The sequence below is a fragment of the Erinaceus europaeus genome, chromosome 4, assembly GCF_950295315.1.
Source record: "Erinaceus europaeus chromosome 4, mEriEur2.1, whole genome shotgun sequence".
Classification (NCBI taxonomy): Eukaryota; Metazoa; Chordata; class Mammalia; order Eulipotyphla; family Erinaceidae; genus Erinaceus; species Erinaceus europaeus.
The window spans coordinates 102,728,050-102,741,346 of NC_080165.1; the positions used below are offsets into that span (position 1 = coordinate 102,728,050).

Genomic DNA, 13,297 nt, shown 5'->3' on the forward strand with positions numbered 1-13,297 from the left:
AAGTCTGGCTGCTTGGTCCCACTCTTGCCAGATCTTTGGAGATTATCCCATTCCTGTCTGTCTCAATGATACCACCTCTCTCTTCAACCCCAATGTCCATGCTTCAGTCTTGACGACATCTCTTGTGGTCTACACAACTTCAAAGCATGACACCTTGGCTTCCACTCTGAGTCCTTGGCCATGATGATGCAGCTAAGTTACCACTAGAGAATGGAATGGAGCAAACAGGCAACAGAAAGAATTCTAGATTTTCTAGACAAGGAGGAAGCCTGCCAGATCACAGGAAAGTAGCCAAGCTATCTAACCCAGGTGGCAAAGTAATTTAAAAAAAAAATTTTAGCAAGAGAAAAATATACAAAGCCTGCCTTTTTGTGAGCGCTGTGAGGTGGGATAGAAGGAAAGGGCCCCAACCTAGAAACAGCTCTGCATTTACTTTCTCTCACCTTCTCTCTGCCTCCTTTCTCTAACTTGGGCAGTATATGGAGAAGGACTGTGGGCAGGCCTCCTTGCTCCCTCTCTGATCTGTGGATCCTTCTTCCACATATCCAGCCTTTCCGACCTCTTTGAACTCTTTTCAAGTCTCATAACACCCTAACAATGTACTGTAATCATTGTTGAAGAAAGGAAGCCTGAGCTTCACAACATAGACAAATCAAACCATCGAGAGTATGCCTCAAACATCTATCATAAGACATGCCAGTTACTTCTCAATACAAACTGAAAGAAAAAGAAAGACAATGTGAGTTGTTTGTTTTGCCACAAGAAAACACTTTACCTCTGCATCTGGACTCCTCTCTGTAAACATTAGAAATGGTGAGGAGGGCATCAGCTTTCCTTCTGATTCAAATCTAACCACTTCTGAAATTCTACCATTTTACCAGTGGTAGAGCCATGGGAACACCAAGCTCTTAGCTCAGTGAAGCCCAAACCACTAGGTCTCTGAGGATGCCTACCTATTATGGATTAATGCTAAAAGCATCCTGAGTTTCTGGTTTTATTTCATTTGAATCAGTAGGACATCCTTGCAGCTCCCATAGTCAACCATCACAATGACAATGTAAGTGAGGTTCTGTTCTTTCTCCAAGAATGCCTTTTCCTTCCCTTAGTTGATCAAATTCAAAGTCCTTTCTCTACTCTTGCTGCCTAGTCTAGTGTCAACCTGTGTACCAAAGGGCTTTGAAGCCAGTGAGTGATGTGGGGGGCTTAGAAGCAAAGAAAGGTCTTTTTGAACATTAGCTCAGTTTAGCACTTGAGGAGAGGGACCTAGCTCTGATCCAGATTTGGGGATCATGTTTACAGAAGTGGTGGTGGGGGGCATGGCTGAGGAATGAGGTGAGATGGGCAGCTTTTGGTGTCTCCTTAGCTCCCAGGCTTTCTAGATAATCGAGTGACTGCTGTTGTGTCTATTCTAGTTGATAAATGTTCATATCTAGGAGAATTCCAGTGTTCTGGTCTCAGAGTTTCTCCCAGGCCACTTAAGCATTTTTTCAGAAGGAATCAAAAAGGCAGCTGACCCCAGGAGCTCAAAGGTGATGCAGAGGTGGTTGCGGAAATAGAAGAAGTCCTTCATGTGCACCACATTGTAAGAGTTGTCTTTGTCCTTCCTTCTGAGAGCTTCCAGGATCTTCAGCTCCACCATGGCCTGGTGGTGAAATCTAGAGAGAGTAGGGTAGAGAGGGTGGGGGCGGGAACAGGAGACAAGGGTGTCATGTCAAGTGGTGGCACCTAACCCCTCCCCATCACCCCTACAAAACTGTTCAGGGGGAGGGGGGCAGAAAGCTCTGAAACCCACAGACGCTTGCATCCTGTGTGCTCCAGCATGAAATCAGAAAGGGAGAGAAAGGAAAGGGGAAGGTGAGAAGGAGAGAAGGAGATCAGAGGAAGAGGCAGGGTGTGAGTAGGTTGGCATGTTCAAAGAGGCAGAGTCTTGTGATCCCACTCTTAGGGTGAAAACCATCTTGCCAGTCCATACCTCTTCTTGTTTCGGATGATTTTCAAAGCCACAAATTCGTTGTTTTTGTGATCCAAGCACTTAGCCACCTGCCCAAAGGAGCCTTTTCCAATCATCTCCAGAACTTCGTAGCGGTATGCAATGTGATCGTGTAGAACCTGTATGGGCCAGGCCAACGCTGAGGAGTAGAGCCCTAGATTCTGGGGTCTCCCTGATACTGTGATACCTGGGCATCCACCCCACCCCCCTGGGCACTCACCCCATCCCCCAGCTTATGACTGATTCCTGAGCTGCACTGGGCATGTCAGAAATCCCCACCCTCTGTTTATTTATTTATCTATTTTCTTTCTCTCTCTCTCTCTTTCTTTCTCTCTTCCTTTCTCCCTTTTCTCCTCAAATAAGACAAAGAGAAATTGAGAGGGGAGGGGGAGATGGAGGAGAGAGAAAGAGAGACACCTACAGACCTACTTGTAACATTTCTGCTGTAGGTGGGGATTAGGGGTTTGAAGATGGGTCCTCATGCATAGTTCTGTGTGCATTCAACTGACTGTGCCATCACCCAGCCCCTACCCCCTATTATTTCTACTGCACTGCCTAGACTTCTGTCTGGTCCCAGGTCATCTATGAGGCACCAGGGAAATTTTCTCAGGCTCTATCCATGCCAAGCATGCAAAGAGCATTGGGTAGTTTGGAGAGACTGCACCTAATTTCATAGACTGACATTTTCCAAAGCATCCAGGGTTGTTCAGGAAAAGTCTGTGGGCATTTAACCAAGATTGTGTACCTGTTACCCCAAATGCTTTTGGAAGAAGTCAAGTGTTCTGTTAGCAGAATAACTCATACCTTAGCCACATGTTGTCCCCACTTTAAAGCAAAAAGTCTCTGGCTTATTCCTGACTAGAATCCTTTAGGGTATCTAGTCCCTGGTAGATCAGCACCCAATGCTGTAAAATATCTTTTTCTTGCCAGACTGTCTCTCAACCCCAGGTCCTTGTAGCTAGCTAGCACGTCCTGCTGCCCCTCACCTTCATGTAGGAGCCGTGCTCATCATCAAAACTCGTCTTGCTGAATTTCTCAGGAGTCACATGGAGTTTCTCAGCTTCAAGCCCCAGGAACCACAGCTCTGTGTAACCCAGGATTTCACTTTGCTCATACGGAGACAGCTGGTTCTTAAAAAACTTGAGGGCCTCTGTAGGTAGGGAAAACAGCACAGCTGTCTGTTAAGTTGGGGCAGCATGGGGGTCTATTCAGGGTACAGAGAATGGAACCCTGTTTTTTTTTCTTTATTTGTGGGATTTATGGTTTATAGTCAACAGTAAAATCCAGTAGTAAGTATATGTGTATCATTTCTCAGTTTAATGAAACCCTCTGTTAAATCATGAGCCAATCAAACCCTCCCCTCAACTAGCTGGCTTTTCAGGGAGCATGCTCATCTGATCTCAGGAGTGAAAATGTAATGAGAAGGACTGTTGAGGTCTTGTACTAATTTCAACAAACCAGGAGGATAGGACAAAGACTGGGGGAAAAGAAGGTTCCCCAGAAGCTATGATTTGCAGCAACACAGTTACATATCCAGGAGAGGGAGCTGGGTGGTGATGTACCAGTTAGAGCGCATGTTACCACAAGTCAGCACTCAGATTCAAACTCCCAGCCCCTACCTGCAGAAAGAAAGTTTCATAAGAGGTGGAGCAATACTGTGAGTGTCTCTGCTTCTCTTTCTCCCCCTCCTGTGTGTGTGTGTCTAAACTTCTATAAAAATGGTCACCAGGAGGAGTGGAGTTATAGAACACTAAGCCTGGAGGCAACTTGAATTCATTTTTATTCATTCATTCATATTTATTTCATAAATAAATGAAATACAGGGGTAAAACAGTGTCAACAATAGTAGGAATGAAGGTAGAAGATGTCCAAGCTAGTGTGGCATGAAGTCACACAAACAGTCCACAGTCCAGAGAGAGTCTGAAAATTATAATGTCATTAGGGACCAGGCAGATAACCCCCTGTGACTTTAGATGCCCAGGAGTCAGCTCATTGGTGGGTGAGCCTGTGAGTTTTTCAGATTACAGGGAAGAAATTCAGTGAAGGGATCTCCTCTCTACTCAACACTGGCCAGATGACACCAGGACCTGGCATATGGTCTGGTGGTGGGCATGCATGGTAGGTCTTTTACTTTTTTGAGAGCTATTGATAAACTGGAGAATGCTCAGAGAAGGGCAATCAGGACTAAGGGAGAAGCGCCACATTACTGAAGAAACTACTAAAGAGTTGGAGAAAGAGTTATCAGAAGGGGGAAGAAAACATTTCTGAGGGATAAGACTTCCATGTTCATCTATGTGGAGCGGAGGGTCAAAGGATAAAACTAAGGGGGATGCCAGGTGGTAGAATACCCAATAGGGCACACATATTACCTTGTACAAGAATCCAGGTTCAAGCCCCCAGCACACACTTGCAATGGAGAAACTTCACAAGCAGCAAAGCAGTGTGTAGGTATTTCCCTTTCCATCTCCCACTTCCCTCTTAATTTCTCTCCATCTTTACGCAAAAAAAAGAAAAAAGGGGGGAGGGGACCAGCCACAGGGAGCAGTGGATTCATTATGCAGACACTGAGGCCGAGTGATAACTCTGGTTGCAAAAAAGAAAGAAAGAAAGAAAGAAAGAAAGAAAGAAAGAAAGAAAGGAAGGAAGGAAGAAAGAAAGAAAAAAGAAAGAAAGAAAGAAAGAAAGAAAGAAAGAAAGAAAGAAAGAAAGTAAGAAAGGTGTATTGCACCAAAGTAAAAGACTCTGAGGTAGAGGAGGAGGGGATTCAGGTCCTAGAACATGATGTCAGAGAGTGAATGAGAGGGGGCTGAATTATTATATAGAAAATTGAGAAATGAACAAGACAACAAATAATCCCATCCAAAAATGGGGTGAGGACTTGGACAGAATATTCATCACAGAAGAGATCCAAAAGGCCGAGAAACACATGAAAAAATGCTCCAAGTCTCTGATTGTCAGAGAAATGCAAATCAAGACAACAATGAGATATCACTTCACTCCTGTGAGAATGTCACACATCAGAAAAGGTAACAGCAGCAAATGCTGGAAACGGTGTGGGGTCAAAGGAACCCTCCTGCACTGCTGGTGGGAATGTAAATTGGTCCAACCTCTGTGGAGAACAGTCTGGAGAACTCTCAGAAGGCTAGAAATGGACCTACCCTATGACCCTGCAATTCCCCTCCTGGGGATATATCCTAAGGAACCCAACACATCGATCCAAAAAGATCTGTGTACACATATGTTCTTGGCAGCACAATTTGTAATAGCCAAAACCTGGAAGCAACCCAGGTGTCCAACAACAGATGAGTGGCTGAGCAAGTCGTGGTATATATACACAATGGAATACTACTCAGCTGTAAAAAATGGTGACTTCACCGTTTTCAGCCGATCTTGGATGGACCTTGAAAAAATCATGTTGAGTGAAATAAGTCAGAAACAGAAGGATGAATACGGGATGATCTCACTCTCAGGCCGAAGTTGAAAAACAAGATTAGAAAAGAAAACACAAGTCGAACCTGAAATGGAATTGGAGTATTACACCAAAGTAAAAGACTCTGGGGTGGGTAGGTGGGTGGGGAGAATACAGGTCCATGAAAAATGATGAATTAAATAGTGGGGGTTGTATTGTTAAATGGGAATCTGGGGAATGTTATGCATGTAAAAAAAAAAAAAAAAAAAGAAGTAGAAACGCAAAGCAGAAATTGACTGAGTTTGGAGTATGGCACCAAAGTAAGAAAGCAGAAGTACACTAGAGTTTGCAGTGAGTACCCTCCCTAACACTTCCTCTCCACTATTCCAAGATTTGGGTCCATGATTGCTCAACAATTTGTTTGGCTTTGTATGTTAACTCTCTTTTCAGCCACCAGGTTCCAGGTGTCATCAGGATGCCGGCCGGCCAGGCTTCCCTGGATTGAAGACCCCACCAATGTGTCCTGGAGCTCAGCTTCCCCAGAGACCCACCCTACTAGGGAAAGAGAGAGGCAGACTGGGAGTATGGACCGACCAGTCAACGCCCATGTTCAGCGAGGAAGCAATTATAGAAGCCAGACCTTCTACCTTCTGCAACCCTCAATGACCCTGGGTCCATGCTCCCAGAGGGATAGAGAATGGGAAAGCTACTGGGGAGGGGGTGGGATATGGAGATTGGGTGGTGGGAATTGTGTGGAATTGTACCCCTCCTACCCTATGGTTTTGTTAATTAATCCTTTCTTAAATAAAAAAAAAAAAAGGAAAAAAATTGAGAAATGTTACACTTGTATGAACTACTGTATTTTACTATTGACTGTAAACCATTAATCCCCCAGTAAAGAAAAAAAAAGGACCTATGAGTGAGATCATCTGGTATTATGACAGTAGAGGGGAACATAAGGTGGAGGTGAGAATGTTTTACAGACACCTATGAGGTGGAGGTGAGAAATTGTACCCGTATGTCAACAACTGTACAGTAAACCATCACCTTCCCCTACCCCTGGAAAAACAACTAAAAAAAAAAAAAAAAAAAAAACAGAACCAAGACCTGACAGAGCAGGGAGGCAGAGCTCAGCTCACAGAGACTGAAGTAGCTAAGAACTAGATGATCTCTTCCTGGGTACTTCCTCAGATTGTATGGGGTCCCCAGGCTGTGGGATAATTGCCCCTGGGGCCACTCCCAGAGTGAGGGTAGCAAGGAGCCGCTACTTTCTGCTACTTAGCCCCCTGAATATACTGTGCAACTGGCAAAAGATGATGAAAGACTTCATTTTTATAAGTTGTTAGAAAAGTTATGATGCATTTTTACATAGAAATCCACAGAAAAATATGTCATAAGGGCTGGGTGGTGGTGCACCTGATTGAGCGCACACATTACAGCGCATAAGGACCTAGGTTCAAGCCCCTGCAGGAAGAAAGCTTTGTGAGTGGTAAAGTGGGGCTCCAGGTGTCTGTTTCTCTCCCTCTCCATCTCCCCCTCCCTCTCAATTTTTGGCTGTCCCTATCCAATAAATAAAGATAATAAAAATTTTTTAAAAAGAAAAGAAAGAAAATATTTCATGACTTTCACCTGCTACTGTTATTGCCTTAATAAACAACTCCAAGTCCCAGCAAGTTGGCTGTTAGAGCCCAGTGCTTGACATGCTCTATTCCCCAGGCCCCATTCCTCACACACACACACCCTATAAAGCCATACCTGTGGCCGTCAGTGGCACCTTGTGCTTCCTGGATGGTTTCTCTTCTACCTTACAATCTTGGGTTTTCACGCTTGAGTGGAAAGATGTTTCTGAAGACTTGAGCTCAGAGGCTATCTGACTGTGACTTTTACTGTCCTGTCCAGGGAGAGAGGCTAGCAATAAACCATCCATCTGGCCAAGAAAGTGCATGCCTACCTCTTCTTCCTCTCCAGGGAGGAGAGGCAACTGGATCTCTCACAGGAAGCTTCTATGCAGCTCACAGTAATTCCCCAGGCTGGACCACCCCAGGGGACCCTACACCCCAGGAAGAGATAGAAGCAGTCCTTGAGGAGACCAATTTCTATCTTGATAAAGGGACTTGACTATCTTGATAAATGCAAAATAAGTTCAAAAATATGCAACACCTTCTTGACACTTTCTCATGTGATCTCTTTGGGAAATGCAGAAAGAAAACAAAATGGTGGAAGGCTGGGTGGTGGTGCACCTGGTTGAGTGCATATGTTAACCCAGGTTCAAGCTCACAGTTTCTACCTGCAGGGAGAAAGCTTCACAAACGGTGAAGCAGAGCTACAGGTGTCTCTTTTTCTTTCCTCCTCTCTACATCCCCCTACCCTCTTGATTTCTGGCTGTCTCTATTCGCTAAATAAAGATAATTTCCTTTCCTCAAGAAACTACATCACACACACACACACACACACACACACACACACACACACACACTCCACAACCTGGCAGAAGAGTCCATGTTGGAGATAAGAGAAAGTCAGTGACTTACTTGTGGAAGCCTACATTCACTGTCAAGAGAGCCGCACCCAACTCTTGGGCTGACCTTGTGCTCTTCCTACCTCCTGAAACTGTTCTAAACTTGGTTCTGGATTCACCTTGGGTCTCTCTCTCTTGCCTGCTCTGGGTCAGGACCACTGCCCCACACTCACCTGATACAGCACAGGGGGCTTCAGAAGGACTTTGCTATTGATGTGAGGGAAGTTAACCATACTCTTCTTCCCTTTAGTATCCACATAAGGGAGTGCAGGAATGCTGGTGTTGGCACTCTACGAAAGGAGAAACTGGGTATGATACAGACATCTCAGACCAGAAAATTTCTCTAGGGAATCACTGCTATCTATCCCCTTCCCCACAGGAGGCTGAGCCTGAGCAAAACACAGGTCTAAACTGATTTTTTTTTTAATCCTGGGAGCTAAATGAAGTGTGAGCAAGCTGATAAACTCAGCGTTTGAACCCTAATTTGTTATAGGTATTGATTAGATCACATGGATTCGTTTTCCAAGTGTCAATTACCTCATTGCTACAGAGGGTACAGGGGAGGAGAGAACAACAATGGTCCCTACTTCATAAGGTGTTTATGAGGTGAGTGGGCCAATCTGTGTGGAACATTCCAGAAGCAGTCACCATTGTCATTATCATCATTCCATTCTCACCACTCCAACACGGAAGCTCTTCCTGCTATATGTTTTTGCCACACAAGCCACACTTCATCTCCAGTGGGTGATGTGACCCACTCAACGAATCCCTGGCCCCTCGAATTCACCCTGGCACTGACAGACTGATCTCATTGATCTATCTATCTATCTATCTATCTATCTATCAGCAAGCAGCATTTGACCCTCTGTGGAGACAGGTATGATCAAGGGGCTGGAACTCATTCATCAAATTCTGATGAGCTGCCTCAAAATGCCCATCACCAGGTTCCCTCGACACCCACCACCCCCCACCCTCTTGCTAGAGAAAGGACAGGAGCACCATTTCCTACCTTCCGCAGAACTCGGGTCATTTTAAAGTTCTTGATCTTGGAGGCTGGCTTCTGGGCTTGAAGCAAAGACTTACTCTCAACCTGGGTAAAGCATGAGAGAAGAGGGAACAGAGTTTGGCACGGTCTCGCTTCTAGCTAACTTACATCTCTTTTACTTCATTACCATAATCCAGACACATTTCAAGATTGGTCTCCTAACCCCAAAACTAGGAAGAGTTGATTGCTACAGCCCTGATTGCTACAGTTTTTGTTTGCTTGCTTGCTTGTTTGGTTTTGTGAAGCCAGGGCCTAGAGTATGTGAGATTTCACTCCTTCATTTTGGCTTTTTTTTTAATCAAATAAGAGACAGACAGACAGACAGACAGACAGACAGACAGAGAAAGATAGAGACCACAACAGCAGAGCTTCTGCCAGTCATATAGCACTTCTCATAAGGTACTGGGGTTTGAACCTGAGCCATAGGCATAGCAAGGCATACATCCAACCTGGTGAGCTATTTCTCAGACTCAGAGAAGAAAAGAGAGGAGGGGATGGCAAGGGAGAGGAGAGAGGAGAGGAGAGGAGAGGAGAGGAGAGGAGAGGAGAGGAGAGGAGAGGAGAGGAGGGGGGGGAGGGGGGGAGGGGAGGGGAGGGGAGGGGAGGGGAGGGGAAGGTAAGGGAGGGGAGGAGAGGGGAGTGGAGGGGAGAGGAGGGGGAAAGGGAGAGGAAAAGGGGAAGAGGCAACTTTCATCACACAGGACACACAGGAAGGAAGAAGGAACAGGGGTGAGTAAATAGGAACAAGTATGTGGAGGAGAGAGTGGTCCCTCTCTGTAGTAAACTTAATCTTACATATAAACATACTGATTTTATACATGCTGGTGAGTTAAGGACTTGTGCATGAATGTTTTCACCACACTTAGGCTGGTTTTTTTTTTTCTTTCAGGTAGATATGACTGACCACTAGAGATTACCATATGTGCCTTCCCACCCTCTTTTCTAAAATGTACTAATCACTTTACTGGGCAAATGGTGACTTACAAGACTCTTAACACATGTTTACAGTTATCTCTTCATGACAGGTGTTAGCACACACATCTTTTTTTTAAAAAAAAAGATTGTATTTATTTATGAGAAAGACAGGAGAGAGAGAAAGAACCAGACATCACTCTGGCACATGTGCTGCTGGGGATCAAACTCGGGATCTCATGCTTTAAAGTCCAAAGCTTTATCACTGCACCACCTCCCTAACCATCTTTTTTTTTTTTTATGGAACCCAGGCATTCTGGGCCACATTTTGATTTATTATTATTATTATTATTATTATTCAGATGGGGAGGAAGACACCACAGTATCTAAGCTTCCTCTGTTGTCATACCCCCTCCCATACAGTGCTGGGGCTGGAACCTGGACCCCATACATGGCAATACAGATGTCCTACCCTGTGAGCTATCTCTTTGGCCCTCCCCCAGGCCAGTCTTAGTCCCCTCCCCCTTCTTCATTAGTCCTCTGATTTGCCAGCTCAGAGCAAAGGTTTTTTCTTCCTTCTTTCATTCCTTCCTTCCAGCCTTGTCGTTTTATTGGCCAATAAATGCTTTGTTTACTTTTTTTTCCTTTCCCAGAGCACTGCTCAACTCTAGCTGATGGTGATGCAGGGGCTTGAACCTAGGACTTGAGGACCTTAGGCATGAGAGCATCTTTGCATAACCATTGTGCTATCTACACTCGCCCAGCAGTTAATGGTTTATAGTGTGGTTGTGGGTCTCATAAGGTTTCTCCCTGTCTTTTCTCTTTCTCTTTCTTTTTTTTAAATTTTTAAAAATATTTATTTATTCCCTTTTGTTGCCCTTGTTTTATTGTTATAGTTCTTATTTTTGTTGTTACTGATGTTGTTGGATAGGACAGAAAGAAATGGAGAGAGGAGGGGAGGACAGAGAGGGGGAGAGAAAGCTAGACACCTGCTTCACCGCCTGTGCAGCGACTCCCTTACAGGTGGGGAGCCAAGGGCTTGAACCAAGATCTTTCTACCAGTCTCTTTCTAGTTTTTAAATCGCACATGTGAGTAAGACGATCCCACATTTGTCCAGCTATTCCTCTCCAAATGATCTAGCCCAAGAAAACCAAAACACACACCCAGAGAGATCCATACATACCCCTGTTCACTGTGGCCCCACGCACAATAGCCAAAGTTAGGAGACAACTCAAATTTCCTCCACCTGGGGAGGAGTGGGCGAGGAAAACATGGTCTGTGTGCAGGGAACATAGCTTAGCTGTTAGAAAAGGTGGAATCTCATCTTTTGCCTGGACAAGGATGGAGGTGAGACTCAAGCTAAGTAAAATAAGGACTCTCGTGAATCATCCTGAACTCTGTATTCAAACACAAGATCCTCCATGTTAAGTAAAAAAGGGTACAGGTGGTGACTCTGCTGCCCATGACCCTGGCAGTTGGATGTCAGGAACATCAGCAGAGTCCACAGTGTCTTTCCAACTCCTTTTTGTAATTCTTGCTTTTTTTTTTTTTATTTTAATTGGATAGCAACATAGAAATTGGGAGGGCAGGGGAGACAAAGAAAGAGACAAAAAGATACCTGCAGCACTTGCTTCAACACTTGTAAAGCTTCCCCCCCGGTGGGGGGGGGAGGCTGGGGACTTGAATGTGGGTCCTTGAGCCAGTACTGTAACATGTCAGTACTTACATCTGGGCAGGCTCCTCAGCAGCTGGAACTCCATGTGAAGCACTTGTATTTTCCAGACTTTTTATATGAATAAGTACTTCAGACTTATTTTTCATACTGTTATTTTGGGACTGGGTTTTCATTTTGCACCCAGTAGAATACAACCATTAGTATGCATGAGGACACAGGTTTAAGCCCCCAGTCTCCACTTGTAGACAGGAAGCTTCACGAGTGATGGAGCAGTCCTGTGGTGTCTTCCCTTCTCTCTCTCTTTCTCTCTCCCCTTCCTCTGTCTCAATCTCCACAAAGAAAAAAAAAAAAAAAGGAAAAATGTCCACTGGAAACAGTGGAGTTGTGAAACCACTGAATCCCAGTGATATCCCTGGTAAGAAAATAAAGTACACCACTATTTTAAAGCAAAAGTATTGCAACAGAGAATTCAACAAGTTCAGGTGCATACAGAGGACTGGGGGTGAAGGATGCAGTGATAACTGGGGAATGACTAAGAGCCAGGAAAAGAACGTCAGACTTGAGAATGATCATCGAGAGGCCTGGACTCAGAGGCCCAATGCATATATGCCACAAAGTGAGGGTGTAAAGCAGGGAGGAAGATCTCTTCTGGGCTCTGGCATAAACTGGTGCCAGGGACTGAACCTGCAGCCCCTGGAATCTCAGGCATGCAAGCTGGTGCTCTAACAGGCTGAACTGTGATCCTGCCCTCTCCACCCCCTCCCTACATGTGAATCTTGAAATTCCAGTCTCAGACTATGCTTGCCTTGCTCAAGGGAGAGTTTTAGAAAGTTCAAGTGCACTCTCCCAAGTGAACTACGAATACCAAAGGAGATCATCTGGGACCACAACAAGACAGGACTAGAACAACTTCAGAAACCCACCAGATCACCAGTGAGTGCAAACATGTGTGGCTCACGGACAGAGAGGAGCCTAGAGAGAGATTAAGTAGCTGGTAACAGTCCAGCAGTTTGCCAGTTTACCAACTGAGACACCACTTCTAGTCTGTTTCACCAACAAAAAGACAGCTGAAGGGAGGAGAGGACTCCCCTAAGACTCACCAAATGCAGTTATGAGTCTCCATTGATACTGCCCTCAGAAGCTGGAGCAGCAGGGGGGAGGCCCTGTGCTGACACCAGGGGACAGAGAACTAACCAGGAAAAACTCAGGAGAAGATCTATATCTTGGTGGCCTAGTGGTGGGGTTGTGAGAGTCTCTTTGCATAACTACTGGATTATCTCTGCCCCACCCTGCTTTACTTCTTGGTCACGAGTGAGGAATTAAGCTAAGAAGCCTATAAAAGCCCTCAGGCTCCCATAGCCTACAGGGAAGAAACAGAACAAAACAGGCTTTTAAGCTACTGTGCTCCAACTCAGGGATTAAGGTGCTGGGTAGATAGCATAATGGTTATGCAAACAGACTCTCATGCCTGAGACACCAACGTCCCAGGTTCAATCCCCCGCACCACCATAAGCCAGAACTGAACAGTGTTCTAGTAAAAACAAAACCAAACAAACAAACCAACTCAGGGATTAAAATAATATTGAAACAACTGTCAATTTCCACAACTGTGAACCCTTTAATTATCTTACTTAGTCAATCCAGGCAAGAGTGATCAGTAATTTGAAAAGTACTGAGAGAGAGACCGCATAACATACTATATAGAATGGTTAAGCCAACATGAAGAAATATTGGAAAAATGAATCAG

At 44.9% G+C, this 13,297-nt stretch overlaps 1 protein-coding gene across 5 annotated transcripts in view; it reads right to left on the minus strand.

Moving 5' to 3' along the window:
* Nucleotides 1-13,297, minus strand: part of DYRK4 (dual specificity tyrosine phosphorylation regulated kinase 4) — a 58,618-nt gene that overhangs the window by 21,915 nt on the left and 23,406 nt on the right. For 3 of the 5 annotated variants that reach the window (XM_060190249.1, XM_060190246.1, XM_060190248.1), the window contains exons 3-8: nucleotides 8,927-9,007; nucleotides 8,091-8,207; nucleotides 7,155-7,290; nucleotides 2,977-3,140; nucleotides 1,973-2,109; nucleotides 1,515-1,655 (exon numbers count right to left, since the gene is read on the minus strand). In XM_060190249.1, the coding sequence (XP_060046232.1) occupies nucleotides 1,515-1,655; nucleotides 1,973-2,109; nucleotides 2,977-3,140; nucleotides 7,155-7,290; nucleotides 8,091-8,207; nucleotides 8,927-9,007 (776 nt within the window). Of the gene's footprint in view, nucleotides 1-1,514; nucleotides 1,656-1,972; nucleotides 2,110-2,976; nucleotides 3,141-7,154; nucleotides 7,291-8,090; nucleotides 8,223-8,926; nucleotides 9,010-13,297 lie in introns of those variants that run through there. The other 2 variants (XM_060190250.1, XM_060190251.1) reach the window with 2 other exon arrangements.